At 40.4% G+C, this 18,810-nt stretch overlaps 1 protein-coding gene across 4 annotated transcripts in view; it reads left to right on the top strand.

Moving 5' to 3' along the window:
• The window catches only part of IL1R1 (interleukin 1 receptor type 1), a 100,868-nt gene that overhangs the window by 69,286 nt on the left and 12,772 nt on the right, over positions 1–18,810 (top strand). For 2 of the 4 annotated variants that reach the window (XM_045283899.1, XM_045283898.1), the window contains exons 4-9: positions 4,334–4,565; positions 5,517–5,706; positions 6,540–6,708; positions 9,750–9,821; positions 15,397–15,508; positions 17,641–17,789. In XM_045283899.1, the coding sequence (XP_045139834.1) occupies positions 4,334–4,565; positions 5,517–5,706; positions 6,540–6,708; positions 9,750–9,821; positions 15,397–15,508; positions 17,641–17,789 (924 nt within the window). Of the gene's footprint in view, positions 1–4,333; positions 4,566–5,516; positions 5,707–6,539; positions 6,709–9,749; positions 9,822–11,062; positions 11,219–15,396; positions 15,509–17,640; positions 17,790–18,810 lie in introns of those variants that run through there. The other 2 variants (XM_045283900.1, XM_045283901.1) reach the window with 2 other exon arrangements.

Raw genomic sequence — 18,810 nt, 5'->3', positions numbered from 1 at the left:
ACATCTCCCTCACCCACTTCTCCGCTGTCCATCCCCCAGGGAGGAGGCCATATGTAGACCTTGTCCTCTGTTCCCCCTTTCTCCCTCACCTTCCCTCCATCCTCCCGCTATCGCCACTCTCTCCACTGGTCCTGGGGTGTTCCTCTGTCTCCTCAGTACATTATAAGGCAGTTTCTTTTTGCTATTTTTAAGATTATCTCATCTTCCCTCCATTTTATTATAATTTGTCTTTGTGTATATCTCTTTGAATATATCATACTTGGGGTCCTTCAAGCTTCTTAAATATGGTTTTCAGGACTGCTATGGGGCCAGAAAGAAAGGAAAGAAGGGAATGGAGGGAATTTACATTAAAAAGCCAAAAACTCTACAGCACTTACTGAGATTCAGCATTTTCCTTAAATAAAGGCTTCTCCAATTATTAAAGCCTTTGATCAATCCCCAAAGTTCTGAAAGAGTTAATTTTGAAAATTATTACTGGTGTTTTTTTCCTTTTCTGGAGAAGATCTGTGATTTATGGAGATCTCAGTTTGCTACTCTGGAAATCCGACCTCTGACATTATTGTCCTTTCTACTCTATTGTTTAGCATAATACAATGTGTGGAAAACACTGCCTTGTGTGCTCTGGGTTACTTTTGTACATTTGTCCAGTATCAGGTGGATATATTTATGTGGATTATTTCTGGAATTTCTTTCTGTTATATAGTGACTAGGTTATCCCCAAGACAATACTGCACTCTCTTAATTACTGAAGATTTATAAAGTCTCAAAATAAAACAGTGTGACTTCTTCAATTTTGTTCTTTAGCTACGTTATCTGACTATTTTCAAATGAATTTTAAAATCATTCTATCAATCAATTTCTGTAAAAAATCTTTGTTTTTGAAAAATCTTTCTTGAGAGTTTGATGGGGATTGAATTGAATATGGAACAATTTGAGAGAACTGACAATTTAACAATATTGAGTGTTCTGATCCATGAAGAGAGTATACATTCTCTATTTATTTTGATCCTCCTTAATTTATGTAAGCAATGTTTTGTGACTTTTGAGTGAGTAGATCTTATACATCTTGCATCATATTTACACTTAATTATTAATAAATTTTTGGTATCATGTATTTTGATGAGCTTTTAAATGCTATTTTAACAAACGTTTCAGTTTACAATTATACTTTGTATAATTGATTTTTCATATTAATATTGTGCCCTACAAGTGATAACCTTAGTAGTTCTTTTGAGATTCCATAGAATTTTCTACAAAGATTATATTTTCTCCAAATAAAGACATCTTATTTTTTCCTTTGTAATCTAAATAGCATTTACTTATTCTTCTTGTCTTAATGCACTTGATAGATCTGTACTATTGATATGAATAGAAGTAATTTAAACAGGCACCCTAGCTTTTTCCTTAATCGTATTACAAATTATGTTAACTATCAATTTTTCATTCCCCATACAAGCAAACTCACTGCCATTGGGTCAACTCCAGCTCGCAGAGCCCCTATGATACAGAGTAGCGCGCTCCCTGTGGGTTTCCAAGACAACTATTTGCTGGAGCAGGCAGCACCTGATGGTGTTATATTGGTAACCTTGTGGTTAGCTGCCTAATGACTAACCCACTGTGCCACCTTTATTGGGTTCACACATTTCTTTCCTTTTCCTAATTTGCTTGGAAAATTGAACAGGGATAGGGGTTGGATTTTTGTCATAATTTTCTGCATCTATTGAAATAATTATGTTGTTTTTCTTTTTAAATAAGTCAATATGTGGAAGTAGATTGGGGATTTTTGAATACTAACAGAACTTTGCATTTGTGGAGGGTGGTCTCCACTTTCTCATCATACATTGTATCGTTTTTTAATATAGACTTAAATTTTACTAAAATATGAAGAATGTTTGCATCTATGATAGGGCTTGCAGAATTCACAGAACGATTCCTACTGCCTTTTAATTCTATTATATATCTATGAATTCTATCATATTTTCCCACAAACTTTTTGAAGCCCATTTTATGGTCATGAGCAAGATTGGTTTATAATTTTCTCTATTTAAAATATCTTTCTCTAGCTTTGGTATCTGGGTAAATGCTGGCCTCATGGAGTTGGGAAAACTCATGAGTTGGGATGTATTCTTTCCTTTTAACGTAATGGGAAGATTTTATATAGAATTGGCTTTTTTCTTCTTCTGTAAACGTTAGTAAGCATGGTGTGGGGCCGGTGCCAGACCTGCTGTGCCATCGGTAGAGAGAAAGAGAATCTAGGTCCACATCTTCCCGAGAAGGATTGCTATGAGGCAGAGTTCAGCTATGTCTCTAGCCGCCATTCTTGTATGTCCTATTCTGACATCCTCTGTCCCTCTCACGAAGCTCTGGTGGGTTCAGTACTTTCTTACAATGACCACACAGAGCTCAGAGACCATGCTCATGACTAGGGGATGTACTAGCAATGATCGCAACTCTTCTCGGCCTTGCTGGTAGGCTTCTCTCTCACTGCTCTTCAGCCTCTCAGCCACACAAGCCTCCCCACTGATTGGACAAACCAAGGAGCCAAACGCCTGCCCAAATGTACTCAGTTTTACTTGTCCCATGGGCCAGGAAGCTCATCACTCTGTCTCATGCCACAGCTTCTGCTGCCTCTCTGCCTCTGCTGCCTCTCTGGCAGGGATCTTGGAGTCCCAGTGTCTATGCATGACTCTTCTTTTATCTCCCCTTCCCCAACCGTAGTTCTTGCTACAGGTCAGAAAAAGAAGAACAAAAAATTTTTTTATTGACAATCAGCGACCTTTAAATAATAGGGGATGGCAGACTAGGGCTGGCATCTGACTGCTTCCTCCCCGCCCCCTGCCCCCACCCTCGACCTCTTGGCCTTTAGGATCCCTCGCTCATCATTCTTTATTTCTTGATGGTTATGAGACTCCCTGTTACTACTTCTGACATAGATTATTTTTGATACCCAGTAGAACAGCACAACCAATCTTTCAGCACATCAGAGTTCCATGCACCTTGTTTGTGTGCTCCCACTCAATTATTTGGATACATCTTTTACATCCAATGCTCTGTCCTAGGCAGCACCCACTTCTGTGGACTGGCTGCTCTAATTGGGGTCATCGTCCTCAAGGCCTGCTCCAGTCTCTCCTTCTTCCCAATCATCTGCTCCCGTTGTGCTCCGATTAGATATGTCCCTCTCCCGGAGCTGGGGATTCAGTGCCATCCTTTGAAATAAATTCTTCTCGGGGGAGGGGCAAGCATCCACTTAGTATTTGGGACTGGGGCCAGCCCCCCAGACCGATGTAGCAATGACGAAAAATACAATTTTCCTCTAGTTCCTAAATGCTTCCTCCCCACCCCCACTAACATGATTCCAATTCTACCTTACAAGTCTGGCTAGACCAGAGGATGGATACTGGTACAGATAGGAACTAGAAATACAGGGAATCCAGGGTGATGATCCCTTCAGGACCAGTGGTGTGAGTGGCGATACTGGGAGGGTAGAGGGAGAGTGGGTTGGAAAGAGGGAACCGATTACAAAGAACTATATGTGACCTCCTCCTTGGGGGACGGACAACAGAAAAGTGGGTGAAGGGAGATGTCAGACAGGGCAAGATATGACAAAATAATAATTTATAAATTATCAAGGGCTCATGAAGGGGGGGGGGGAGGGGGAGGGAGGGGAAAAATGAGAACCTGATGCCAAGGGCTTAAATGGAGAGCAAATGTTTTGAGAATGACAAGGGCAATGAATGTACAAATGTGCTTTACACAATTGATGTATATATGGATTGTGATAAGAGTTGTACGAGCCCCTAACAAAATGATTAAAAAAACCAAACAAACACTGGGTCTTACTTATGCTTCTTGTATACAATTTGATAGCCTGAAATCTCCCTCCAGTGAGTAGATTGGGACTTCTCATCCTTATTCCCTGTCAAGTTCAGTTCTCTATTCTCCTGCCCCGATATTCCGTGTCTTAAAACATTATTATTTCATATACCTTGTTAATGTTTTGTGTTTGTTTAAGTGGGCACAGTTCATCGATTCCATCTTAAACCAAAGCCGGAGTCTCTCTTCTGATATTATTCTCATCTTTTTTATTCTGAAGCATAAGAGGTGAGAAAAGTTAAAATAACTTACCTAAAAGTTGCACAGGTAATAAGTGACATAGGTAGACCAAAACATAAATTGGCCAGGCACTTAGAACAATGTTTTTAATTGGTAGGTTCTAAACGTTCCTGTATGATATGAACTGATGCCTTTATCATTGAGAGTTACAATAAGGTATCACATTAATAAATGACAATTATTTTTTATGGAAACTGCTTTCCTTCTTTCCTTTTTAAAGATCAATGCCACGAATCTGAAGACCAAGTAGTTTCAATTTTTGCCGCAAATGAAATTTTTGCTCGTTTGTGTAATGCACGGCTTAAAGACAAAAACACTACGATTTGGTATAAAAATGACAGCAAGACACGTGTATCCATGGAAGTAGACTCAAGGATTCATCAGTTTGAAGATAAACTTTGGTTTGTTCCTGGTAAGGTAGAGGACTCAGGACAGTACTATTGTATAGAAAGGTAAGAAATGAATTAATATGATGCCAATCAAAAAAGGTCTTGCTACAAGAGTTCTAATTCATGATGCATGCAGGGTTTATTCCCAACAAAATGTGTCCGTCTAATCAGTGAATGACTGCAGACGAGTTATCTTAGTGCCAGCATGATCTGAGTCCCCGTTAGGTGCCTTGATGTAAAGATCCAAGATCCAGACCACAGTTTCCAAGGGGGCTCTGTGGCTCAGGTAAAGCGGAGGTAGAGATGCCAGCCAGAAGGTTGTGCTGTTGTGAGGACCCCAAAGGGAGAATCGTCATCTAGTTCCTCGAAGAGCACAGGACAATTACTGGGCTTATTATGAAGCAGCGTTTTTAAAACATTAAATAGTGCCTCGGAGAAAAAAAGGTCAGGGAAGTTTTGCTGAGGAATTTTTCCCCCCATCATGACAATGTACTTACTTTTTCTTGGAGGATAACAATCCTAAGATAATTTTACTGGGAAATCTTACTTCATTTACCTTGATTTTGCGTCCTCAGATTGCTTCTTGTTCCCCAAACTCAACAGACACTCAGAAGGATGAAACACGTGTCTGTCAAGGGTACCAGAATTGTCATTTTGATGTCATGTAAATTGAAGAGGGCAGAATTGTATTATATGTGATATAATACATATATATAATATAATATATATATTATACGCCCACGAAACTAAAAAAAAGAAGAAGAGGGCAGAATTCTTCAGGGAAAGATTGGAGAGATGAAAATATCCCATTCGGAAGTGTAGATAGACCTAAGTGGAAGGGATGTCTAGAAAGAGTAGCTTTACCCATTGGTTTTTAATCAAAGTTTCTCTGGTTTTGTAGCAGTACTTTCTGACTTATTCTTATGTATCAGTAAAAAAGTCTTCTGGATATTTGAAGGGCAAAGCTTGTTATCTTTTGACAACGTTAAATGCACGTATTTCCTTTTATTTTAGAAATTCAACTTATTGCCTCAAACAAAAAATAACTGTGAAATTTGTGAAGAATGAACCTAACTTGTGTTATAACTCAGAGGCTCTGTTTCCACAGAGATTATTCATTGGGCAAAATGGACTGCTTGCATGCCCTACACTGGATTTATTTAAAGATGAAAACAATGAGTTCCCCAGAATACAGTGGTATAAGGTAATTTTATTTCAAGTGTAGTATTTTTTTTTTTTGACAGCCGCGCAAGCGTGCTACCGGTCTCCTCCGCCCTCCACCCAGCACCGCAAGTGTAGTATTTCATATTTCCAACAAATAAAGGAGTTTTCTATTATGAACAATAGAATGAATTTGCAAAATGATTTTTTTTATTGTACACTGTATTTTCCTCCCCCATATGAGTGGTGGATCTTATTGGGAAATTTAAAAAGAAATGTCAGACTGCATTAATTTAATTTGAGGATTAACTAAAACCTTGTTCTCTCTTTGATTTATCAAGATCCAACAGACAAATAGTAGTAGAAACAGATGACATTTTTAGGGTATTTTAGAGATATTTATTAAGAATGTTTTTTTTGTGTGTTAATGACATTAAGTGGTCCTCAAATAATTTAGTAATTTCTGTAATTGCCTCAAACGTGAGTTGATTAGCATTCTATGTTTTGGTATCTTTCATCCGATGGCCCACTAGACTTTGAATGGTGACTCAGCTTCCGGAAGATGAGATGTATAAAATTAATAAAAGCAGTGAATAAGGAAAGTACATTATTGCTAAGAGATGCCCTCAAACATGTTTTTCTTGTGTTAGCTTGTCTTCATAGCACTAGATTCATAGGCTTAAAATGTAATACCCTAATAATATAATTTTTATCAAGAAAAAGAAATACAATGATTGAACATTTATTTATGCCAAGAAACTTTCAGTCACCTTATTTTATATATAACAAATGCTAATGTGAAATAATGGCTTTGTTTTCTGGTCTACACTAACTGTTACTCATTATTTCCCAATGCTTCCTCCTTCTTTCATGTAGGATTGCAAGCCGTTATTTCTTGACAACATAAGACATATTGGAGAAGCAGATAAACTCTTCATTATGAATGTCACGAAAGAACACAAAGGGAGATATTCTTGCCGTACATCATACGTGTACTTGGGAAAGCAGCATCATATTTCCCGTGTAATAGATCTCACTCCTGCAAGTGAGTCATAGCTCCAAGCCTAGGTGTTATGTTAGATCTGGAAAGGCCCACATGCCATAATTTTCATATCGTCTCTGTGACCTGTAGAGTCTTGCTGGTGTAATGCCAAGTCAGCAGGGTGAAACTACCGGCCACTCCATTGGAAAAGCTGAGGCTCTCTACTCCCTTAAAGAGTTATGGTCTCAGAAACCCGCGGGGCCAGTTCTACCCTGTCCCGTAGTTACGAGTTAGAATCCACTCTATGAGCATGCATTTGGTTTCAAGTTGGTTCATTATGTGTGATCCTAAAATAACTTCAATGCTTTGTCAAAGTTCACATGGCAAGTTTAGTTTAGCTTTGGTTTTGTATGTTTTTTAATTGCTAAATAGTATGCTTCCCCCGCCCCATTCTTGCTTTAAATACATTTATAATGAAACAGACTTTATGAACTGTGGCTTCCAGAGGTGTTTATCGGGCTCCTGCAGGCTAGTGTAGGAGTCGTTCTGGGCTATTGTACTGGAGGAGTCTGAGTGTTTGGCACCAGCGATCCTTGGCATGATGGGGCGGATAGTGATGGACTTGGGAGCAAGGTGCACTCCCAGAAAATGCTCCCCGTGAACTCTGTGAGCTCAGGCAAGTTACACAATCTCTAACGATCGACAAGCAAAAGACCAGTAGACTTCAGAAGGTTGCCAGGAACATTGCGGTTAGGTGCTTGTTGGGTTGAGTGCAACCTCGCAGGGCCCCAGAGGACAGCGTAAAAATGTCCCTCTACATTAGAGGGAATGTTGGATGTACAACTGCGCTTTACACAATTGATGTGTGTATGGATTGTGATAAGAGTTGTATGAGCCTCTAATAAAATGATTTTTAAAAATTAAAAAAATAAAACGTCCCTCTAAGAGAGCAGATCACCACATCTCCTCTCTTGCGGAGAAACTGGGGGGTTCGAGCCACTGATCTTTTGGTTAGCAGCCGATCATGTAACCATTGCTCCTAGTGCTCAGCTATGATAAACTCACGGTAAGTTGTGAGGGAAAAAATAAAAAAGCCCCAAACTAGACGTATTTGCCATCAAGTGGAATCATAGTGACTTGACATGACATGACAGACAAAGCTGCTCCGTGGGGTTTGCTTGGCTGCAATCTTCACCAAAGCACATCCATGGGTTGTTCCTTTTTGGTCCCCACTGGTTCTGTACAAACCGTCAGCCTTTAGGTTAGTGGCCCAGCGTAGTTTGAACCACCGACTTTTGGCCAGCAGTTCAGGGAGGACAATTTGAGCCACTCAAGGATCTTGCAAAGTCTGAGCTCACTAGGTAGGAGGTAGGTGGTGGTTCTCATGAATTTCCATAGGTTTCCAATGACCTCTGAACCACTAACCATTTTCAGTCAAGGCCATTTCGAAACTAAACAGAGGACAACAAATTCAGATGTGTCCCTACAAATTATGTGTGGATGCCTAGAATGCTACCTTTCTGTAAATATCAGGACTTTATAAGGTTTCAGTGTTATAGGCTCTGAGGGCTATTCTAACAAAGGTTTTTTTGTTTTTGATTTTTAAGTTAAAGGATTCTTTAATAATAATTATGCTGGGACAACAGGTATGAATTGAAACTGTTCCAGGCTAACTTGTTATATATGCTTACATAGAACTACAGTTCCCAATTATATAGCAATTTACCTTCTTGCAGATTTCCCTTTTGTTAAATGAAAAATAATTCCTACCCTTGGTCCAACAAGAATCAGAGACACCTGATTGATAATGATCTTTGTACTACGATCATCTCTCTCTGGTCATTGTGGAGCTCTGATTTGTGGGGTTTTTTGGGAACAGAGAGTACACCAGCAGACACTAGGGGAACTGGGCACTTGGAAATTGAAAAAATACATAAAATGTGATTTTAAATTCCGTTTGTCTCCTTTTCTGATTCTATATGCAGAAACAAGGGTCAGTTGGGTTTCTTGCTCTTCCCAAGGTCCCCCAGTGATGCTTTTTGTTGGTCCCTGTAGTCAAACATATTTCCTGAGCATGAACTCTGTATGCACCAGACACTGTTTTAGAGATGTATGTGCATTAGAAGACAAAAGTAAGAAAATCCTGCCCTGATGGTGCCTTCTCTCTTCTCCTTTGCTGCCTCCTCCTCTTTTTTTTTTCTTACCGTGGTAAATAGAGGCCCTTTTTGGTCATGGAGGAAGCCATGAGGTCATTCTCCTTGTAAATAAAAGCCAGATTCATTAGGGGGATTTATTAATACTCTTGTGCCTGTTTTAATCCATTGCAATTTCCCCACATCAACTGACTAGTATCACTGTTTCTTCGTGCTGCTGTAAAAGACATATCATAAGTGCCTGGTTTTAAGACCAGCATCATCATCATCATCTTCTTTTTTCCTTCACAATTTAGGAGAACAGATGTTTAAATCCCTGGCCCTAATTCTTAGAGATGAGTCTCTGTGCCCTGTGGGGAAGACCCTCTCTCAGCTTCTGTAATCTTGGCCCTTGATCATTCTTACATTTATTTGGGTCTTTCCAATTTGTTTTCCAGTTCTGTTTTCTTTTGTTTTTTTCCTAGTCTCTTCCTGATCAACTCTTGTAATATATTAAATGTGATTCGTTTTAAGGCATATTCTTCCCTGATAGGGCGAGCCTCATATCCATTACAAAGAACATTCTGTCCCAAACCAGGTGGAAGTGGTAGTGATAGAGGCTTAGGATGCCACCACCTGCTTTGGTGTCTTTTCATGATTACTTGCTTCTCCTCGTTCCCTTGAAGAGGGCCGTTTGTTTGGAGACCGGAGTCTTGGAGGGAAGTTCAAATGCATGTGGTTTTTGGTAGCATCACGCTTCCATGGCTTCTTCTCTGAGGCAGGGGACTCACAGCTTGTTCTGATCTCTGTATTGGCATCCTTTCTTTGTCTCTGGCCTCCATCTCCTGTCCCATATACGTTAAGGGAATGCCTGGAAGATGTCCTTTAGTATACTTGGCTAAATGTGGTCGCCATTTGTGATTTTTATATGTAAGTGACTTAGAAGTCCCTGTGAATGTTTTTTTTTTAAAGAGAAAACTGCCAACCAACACCGCGAGCCTGTAATTATGAAGCCAGCTAATGAGACGCTGGAAGTGGAACTGGGTAAGTGGTCTCTTATCATGATGTGATGAAATCAGTATTTTAAACTCAAAATCAACATAAACTGTACCATTACTACACACACCACAACAAAAAATAACACACTCCACGCCTTGGAGTTCACTCTCCTCACAGTGTACCTTCTCTGTCCAGTTAGAGGTGTCTTCTGCAGGGTTTTCAAGGGCTGATATTTTAAGAAGTGGATCACCAGGCCTTTCTTCGAAGAGGCCCTTGGCCGGACCTTTTTGTTATCAGCTGAACATTTTTACGCATTTGTACCACCTAGGGATTCCTTATCATACATTGCCTAAGCACTTTCTAAATAGATCTCTAATTAGAGGAGACATGGAACAGATTGTGTTACAGATTACGTCCAATTATTTGTTTGTTTACCCCTTGTGGCAAATGTATTATAGCAATGTATTCTTTGTTGACTCTACTCTGTTATGGACAGTTACAAATGATGAAAATACCACTCAACATGCAAAGCTCAGCGGAATTGTGAGTGATGAATGTAGTTCATGTTACGGGCAGACACAGAATGGATTTTTTCTTGCCAGAGCTAAGCTTTAAGGTAGTACAAGGACTCTGCAGTTAAAAAAAAGTGACAGTTAGTGTAGAGAAATACTTTTTCAAATTCGTGAAAAAAATTATCTCTAGGGGAAAAGAATCCTATAAGCCTCTAGCTCTGTACTGTCCAGCCAGGAGCCAGATAAGCACACCGAGTGATGTACGTGTCCATTACAATACTATAACTTCAGAAGTTAACTTTTCAGTCACGCCGACTATATTAGAGGGCACAGATCTAGAACCTTACCATGATGGCAGAAAGTTCTATTGGGCAGCACTGGCCCAGATGTAAAAACAAAGTCTTATGTCAGGAGATCAAAGAGCAGGCTTGCTTTGCATTCTCTTTTGTAATAATAACTGTTTGATGAGAACGAACACTTGTACATAGCTTTGAAGAGGAAAATAATGATAGGTCAAAAGGGCTATGAAATAAAAGTTAGATATTAAAATTAAAGAAAAGGCAGGAGACAAAAGTATTAGACATAAAACTGGAAAAAAAAATCATGCTAGAGTAAGAAGAAGAAGAGCTGTTCATGTATGTTGGGCTCTCCGCTTGCCCAGGAGCTTTGTCTCCGGTGTGGGTGGTAGTTGGTGGGTGGATGATGTGTTGAGGTACTAGAAAACAAAGTAAATTGAAAGCAACATAGTAAAAGAATAATCCTTTTTTTCCCCAGCTCTTATGTCTACCAACAGATGGGGAAGTCCTACTGAAGGAAGTCCTACTGAAGGATGTAGTATAAGAGTGGTGCACAGCTGTGTTTTGGAGAGGAGGAGGGCAGAGGAATGACAGAGCACAGAGCAGCAACAATATCAAGAAAAGAACAGATGGGGTCTAGACCTCGTCCTGGAGTGGGGGGGGGGGGGGGGGGGGGACAGGACTGTGTGGAGCGGAGGTCTTTTGAGCATTTGGGACAGTGTATGGTAGCATGTGGTTTTTCTACCTTGTGATCTTTTTGGATGTCTGGGTAGGGAAATGATTTTGGTGTCTGGTATGGCTCAGAGTCCTGTCATCTTATGATGTAGGTGAATTCTCTTAAAGGAATGGAGCTCTGGTGGATCAGGTTAGAGGGGATAGGGTTCACTCCTATTGGATGATGGAGGTGACCAAGTGAGGGTGGCAGAATGGGGTCTGTGCCTGCCACCTAGCTAGGTGGTCTGGGAGGGAGCAATGAATGAATAGTCTATTCATAGGGGAGGCTGCTTATCTGAGCAGCTTAGGGTGCTGAGGTTCTTGGTCTTTTTCTCATGCCCAAACTCCCTGCCTGTGCTTCATAAAACCACTGGTGCAGTTTCTACTTGTATTGTTATGTTAATACATTGCTAATGAGCCAGGTGTGTATTGTCTGCTAACAAAAGACATTAAAAGAAAAATAAAAGCCCACAAATGGCCTTACTTAAAGGCTTGAAGGTAAACAAGGGGCCATCTAGCCCAAAAGCAACAAAGCTCACATGGAGGAAGCACACTGGCCTGTGTGATCAGGAGGGGTCAAAGGGCCCAGGTATCAAGCACCAAAGAACAAAAAATCATATCATTGTGAATGAGGGGGAGTGCAGGGTGGGGACCCAATGCCCATCTGTAGACAACTGGACATCCTTGCAGAGGGGCAGTGGGAAGGAGACGAGTCACTCAGGGTGCAGTGTAGCATCTGTGAAATACACAACTTTCCTCTAGTTCTTAAATGCTTCGTTCCCCCCCACACTATCATGATTCCAATTCTATCTTACAAACCTGGCTAGACCAGAGGATGTACAGTGGTGCAGATAGCAACTGGAAAGACAGGGAATACAGGGCAGATGAACCCCTCAGGACCAGTGGTCAGAGTGGTGATACTGGGAGGGTGGAGGGAAGGTGGGGTAGAAACGGGAACCAATTACAAGGAACTACATATAACCTCCTCCCTGGGGGATGGACAACAGAAAAGTGGGTGAAGAGAGACATCAGGCAGTGTAAGATATGATAAAATGATAATAATTTATAAATTATCAAGGGTTCATGAGGAAGGGGTGAGTGGGGAGGGAAAAAATGAAAAATGAGGAGCTGATTTCAAGAGCCCAAGTGGAAAGCAAATGTTTTGAGAATGATGAGGCAACGAATGTACAAGTGTGCTTTACACAATTGATGTATGTATGGATTGTGATAAGAGTTGTATGAGCCCTCAATAAAATGATATATATAAAAAAAGATGGAGGTGAGGGGTGCGGGGATCATGGGGAGCTGTTCCTCAGGGATAGGGGATTAGTTTTGCAGAATGGGGCTGGGGCTGGAGCTCCCCCCACCCCTAACTTGTGTGGAGAGATAATTTATTCATGCCTGCTATTTATGCCTGCTCCCAGGCTGCCCTGTAGAGTTTTCCCCACTTGGCTTGGAAGACTATTCATTATATCCTTGCTATCGGGGAGCTAAGGCTGTAAGTGTATCAGACAGGAACTCCCTTGGCTTGGGGCAAGAGCCTAGCCTATTTGTGCTGATATCCATCCAGGCTGGTCACGCAGCCAGTCAGTCAGCCAATCTATCTAGCTCTGGGACCAGGAAAAATTGGTTGGAAAATTGGGAAGTTGCATTCCACTGACAAAGGGGAAGACTATTGGCAGGTGTTGCTGCTCTTTTACTTTAATAAATTTGTGTCTACTTCTCTTTAGGCTGAGAATCTTGTAGTCTGTGTAGATATCAGTCTGGTCCCTCTAAGCTTGTCTCTGCAGGGTCCCCCCCCCCACCATGTGTGCCACTTGGTTGCCATCTTGCTCCACCTCTATCACTCACAGTCTTCATAGTGAAGCACAAGAGAGGCATTCCCATTGAATCCCAGAGTTAGACAAGGGTGATCATATATCCAGAATCACCTCATATGCTACTGACTTGTCCATCCACCACGTTTCTGTCACTCTATCCCTTTGCAGTGGCTTGCGGGCTGTTCTGATGTGGGAAGCTATGTCACTGGCATTTCAAATAGGAGCATGGACCCTGAATATGAGCAGGTTTCCATAGAGCTTCCAGACCAAGAACAAACTACAAAGAAGGAAGAGGGTATCCACTTCTAAAGAATTAGCCTTAGAAAACCTTAAGGACAGCAGCAAAATATTGTTAGATATGGAAAACCTTATGAATAGAGGTAGCACATTGTCAGAGATAGTGCCTGAAGATAAGCCCGTCGGGTCAAAAGGCAAACAAAATATGACTGAGAAAGAGCTGTCTCCTCAAAGTAGAGTTAACGATAATGATGCAGGTGGAGTAAAGCCTTTGGGACTTCATTTGCTGATAGGGCATGACTCAAAATCAGAAAAAAAAACATTGTAGACATCAATGAAAAATCAGAGGTTGAAATGTGCGAAGTATGAATCGAATAAAATTGGAAGTTTTAAAAAATGAAACGGAATGCATAAAGATCAAAATTCTAGGCATTAGTGAGTTGAAGTGGACTCATGTTGACCAGGTTGAATCAGAAAAATCAAATGAATTACTATGCTGGGCATGGCAGATTCAAAAGGAATGTCATTGCATTTGTTAGCAAAAAGGCTATTTCCAGATCTATATTGAAAGTACAATGCTGTTTGTGATAGGAGACTATCTATTCACATACAACAAGATCCAATCATTGTAATGATTATTCAAATTTATGCACCAACCACCAAAGCTAGTGATGAAGAAACTGAAGAATTCTACCAACGTCTCCATTCTGAAACTGGTCAAAGATGCAATCAAGATGCATTGAAAATTATCGATGATTGGCGTGCAAAATTGGAAATAAAAAGAAAATGACCAGTCTTGGTGATGGAGAAAAGGCCGGTAATTGCATGATAGAATTCTACAAGACCATTGACTTGTTCATAGCAAATACCTTCTTTCACCAACATAAAAGGTGACTCTACATACAGACAACTCCAGATGAAATACACAGAAATCAAATTGATTATGTCTGTGGGAAAAGATGTTGGGGGCACTCAATATCAGCCACTAAAACCAGACCGGGACCAGGTTCTGAATGGCAAGGACATTTCAAAAACAGATTTGTTGTATTGAACACTAATGACAGAAGATCTGATGAAGCATGGATTTCAACTCAATGTGAAGAACACAAAAATCTTCCCAACTGGATCAACTGGATCCATCCTGTTAAATGGAGAAAAGATTGAAGTTGTTAAGGATCTTGTCTTGCTCGGGTCCACAATCCATGAATACAGATGCGGCAGTGGAGGAGCCAAAGAATGCATTACATTGGGTAAAGCTGCTGCGTGGGACCCCTTTAAAGTAATGAAAAACAAGGATGTTGCTGGAGGACCACAGTGTGACTGACCCAAACCATGGTATTTGCCATTGCCTCTTGTGCATGTGAAAGTTGGACATGGAGTCAGAAGACCAAAGAAGCATTGTCGTGTTTGAATTGTGGGGCTGGCACATAATGCTGAAAGTACCGTGGACTGCCAAGAGAAGATGACAATGGAAAATGAACCACATGATCAAGCAAATTTAAGTACTCAAGAGACTCAACCCTAAGGATGTAAGCAGAGACAAATTTTCATTGCAGTATGATTCAAAATGACAAAAAGGTAGAAACAGTGTATATGTCCATTGGCAGATGAATGTATGGACAAAATGAAGTATATGCATGCAATGGAATAGAAGAAATGATGTTCTGATACATATTATGACCTAGATAAATCCTGAAAACATCATACGAAATGAAATAAATCGAGATACAAAAGTACCATTATTGTATGTTCTCACTTCTATGGAATTTCTAGCAAATACAAAGGGGCAAACGTTTATTAATGATTACCGGTGAATGAAAGAAGATAGCAATAAAGAGCTACTACTTAAGGGATACTGAGGTTTCTTTTTTAGAGTGATGAAATCTTTTGAAAATCGTTGATAAAACTTTTAAAAATAGCTGATGGCTGATACAATATGGTGAATGATTAATGTCACTGACTTGTACATTTTAAATGGTTAAAATTGGCAAAATGTTGTTATGTGTATTTTACCATATAATTTTATTAAATTGATTGACAGGATCCTACACACAATTGATCTGCAATGTCACTGGCCTGGCTAATGCATACTGGAGCTGGAATGGATCAAACATTGATGAAAATGATACAGCGTTAGTAGAAGACTTTATTACGTAAGTATGCCTACAGCCAGTCACGCAATAGAAACATTGTGATACTAAGTTCAATGTAATAACTTTGGTGGTTTAATTTATAACAAGTGCTCATTACCAATTGATTAGTCCTAACTTTCATGCAGGATTTATAAAATTGTGTATATTCAAGGTAAAACTACATGTGAATGACGGGGGGAGTGCGGAGTGGCGACCCAAAGCCCATTTGTAGGCCACTGGAGATCCCCTTGCAGAGGGGTGTCGGGGAGGAGACGAGCCAGTCAGGGTGTGATGTAGCAACGATGAAAAATACAACTTTCCTCTAGTTCCCCAACCCCACAACTATCATGATCCGATTTCTCCACTGGTACAGATAGGAACTGGAAGCACAGGGAATCCAGGGCGGATGAGCCCTTCAGGACCAGTGGTGTGAGTGGTGATACTGGGAGGGTAGAGGGAGGGTGGCTTGGAAAGGGGGAACCGATTACAAGGATCTATATGTGACCTCCTCCTTAGGGGACGGACAATAGAAAAGTGGGTGAAGGGAGACGTTGGACAGTGTAAGATATGACAAAATAATAATTTATAAATTATCAAGTGTTCATGAGGGAGGGGGGAGCGGAGAGGGAGGGGAAAAATGAGGACCTAATGCCAGGGGCTTAAGTGGAGAGCAAATGTTTTGAGAATGATGAGGGCAATGAATGTACAAATGTGCTTTACACAATTGATGTATGTATTGATTGTGATAAGAGTCGTATGAGCCCCTAATAAAACTATTTAAAAAAAGGATCTACTTCAGCATATTGTTAGAAGCTCAAAAAACAAAACAAAACAAAAAAACAACCCCCTAAAACTACATGTCATTGTGGTGCAAATTCCAGACCACTGGAAGATTTGTTTTTCAACATATTCTTATATATGATTGAGTTAAAAATTGTTACTACTATGGTTCCAGTATATACACACCCAGATTTATTTTATAGAAATGTGCTTTAACGTGTATCTCTAATCCGTGGGTAGCTGCAGAAAAATTCTTTCAGCAATACACTTGTCTTAGTTTCTGTAGGTCCAATTAAAACAGTGGTCTCCTGGGAGATCTGTTGGGCAAGTTAAATTCAAGGCACAGAGGCTATCTTCTAGAAGGTTAGGGTGACTGGTTTTGAGTATTCTGATGGGGTAATTTTGATAGATTTCTTTAAAGGACTCAGGATGAGCATGGGGCTTATAATGAGGAAGTATTTTTAAAATGTAAAACTGCAGTGATGAGAAAGAGGTCAAGAGATTTACACTGAAGACTTTCTTTCCGTCATGACAACGGAGCTGGCCATGCCTTGGGAAGTGTACTAGGAAATTTCACTGGAACAACTTAGCCGCTCCACTCTAATTTTGCTTCTCCAGCCCTTTCCTCTTTTTTCTTGTTATCCAAATTCAAGGAATATTTCAAAGGCCTATAATGCCCTCAAGGATGCTAGAACTGCTGTTTAAAGGTGGTGTCCATTAAACAAAACCATCTGCACTCTTTGATATCTAGAATTCTTGGGGAAAAGTTCGAGCAATGGAAACACCACCCACAGGAATCTGTAGACCTAGATGGGGGAGATGTCAAAGAACAACAACTATGCATTTTGACATTTTTGTTTAATAAAGATTTCTATGATATTTGTGGCAATAATTTTGACTTCCCCTTGAATGATGCAACAATCCAGTAAAACCATTGTCCCAGATTACTTAAAGGTGGCTAGGAATTAAGTACCCTGCAGCTTCAAAGCCACTACTGACTACTGCTTAGCTCCTGGTAGGGCAAAGCCTTCTGTAGTATGTCTCAAGCTACTCTTAATATGCTCCGTGTTCCTTGGAGGTCAGGATGCATGCAGGTGTCATTCTTCTTCCTCTTCCTCTTTTTCTCTTCGTCTTCATCAAATATTGTAGTTTAAATTTGATTTCGCTGCTATTGCATACAGTACTATTAATGGTCTTGGGATATAGCATCTCCTATGGGTATGGTCAACAATCTGATTCTTGTCGTTTTAGTAGTTATTTCTGCCACAATTTTCCACATAAGTAAAGAGAATATATTCTTTACTTATATATACACTTGTATTCTTATCTGTCATTGATCCAATTTACTCATCTTTATTTTCTTTTTTGAACAGAGTGAAAAATCATCACACAAACACTCGAATATTGATCGTAATGCTCAATATTTCACAAGTAGAAAGTAAATTTTATCTATACCCATTTGTCTGCGAAGCCGCAAATTGGTTTGGCAAAAGTGCAGCATACGTCCAGTTGATACATCCAGGTAAACAACAAACGACTCGTCGGAAATGCACTTTTGTTTTCACGATGATTTTGAGATTCATCATTTGAAGTTCATTTCAGGCTATTGTCCCTGCCTGGAGTGTTCTATGCTTCCTCTTAACTTCCTTTTCGCTTCTCAGTTGAACTACTTCACCTTTGAAGATGCTATCTACCCTTAGCTCACTGCCCAAACAGGGGATGTTAGGGACCCTATTAGGAGCCCTAGTGGGGTAGTGGTTATGAACTGGGCTGCAAGCCAAGTCGGTAGTTCAAAACCACCAACCATTCTATGGGAGAAAGACAGGGCTTTCTACTCCCATAAATAGTGACAGTCTCAGAAACTCACAAAGGTAGTTCTACCCTGTCCTGTAGAGTCACTATGAGTTGGCATTGACTGATGGTAGTGAGTTTGGTTTGGGGTTTGGCGGGTCTGTGGTATACACTTCCAGAGCACCATATGTTCCCATTACAGGATCTTTCATACTTAGTTCTCTCTGCTGGATTGTCAATTCTGTGATCGTGCAGACAGTTTATCTTACTGTGTTCAGCTGGGTTGTGTAGAGAAATAAATCCAGTGGCACTCATATATGTATAAAAAAGAACTTTTTGTCTAGAAGTAATTTTATATGAAGAAAGCTTCCCAGTCCATCAGTCCCATACTCGCCAGCGCCCTCTTCAGACCCATCCCGTTGCAGACCAATGACTCAGGAAGGCGAAGTGGGATGCAGGAAGGTCCAAGGCTGGTGTCCGCACGGGGCTGCCCCTGGAGGCAGACAGTCTCACCAAGTACGAAGGCAAAGGGGTGAATAAGGAGAGGGAAGTTCCTAGCTTCTCCCTTATAAAAAGGCCACACCCCAAGGAGGCATCCTTCATTTATATCTTGGCTGACAAGTTGAATTCCACCCCTACACTTTCATACACATTCAAGTTGTCATAAACTCTAACTGCCACAGATAGTATTTCCAAAGCTAGTAGAAATTTAGGTCTGGTTCATTACAGGCACCTAATAAGAGTTAGAGGTA

Source organism: Echinops telfairi, unplaced genomic scaffold, assembly GCF_000313985.2.
Source record: "Echinops telfairi isolate 266 unplaced genomic scaffold, ASM31398v2 ScPeMD7_7467;HRSCAF=8505_1, whole genome shotgun sequence".
Classification (NCBI taxonomy): Eukaryota; Metazoa; Chordata; class Mammalia; order Afrosoricida; family Tenrecidae; genus Echinops; species Echinops telfairi.
Note: the sequence above shows the minus strand (reverse complement) of the source record. Positions and strands in the feature narration are given on the sequence as shown.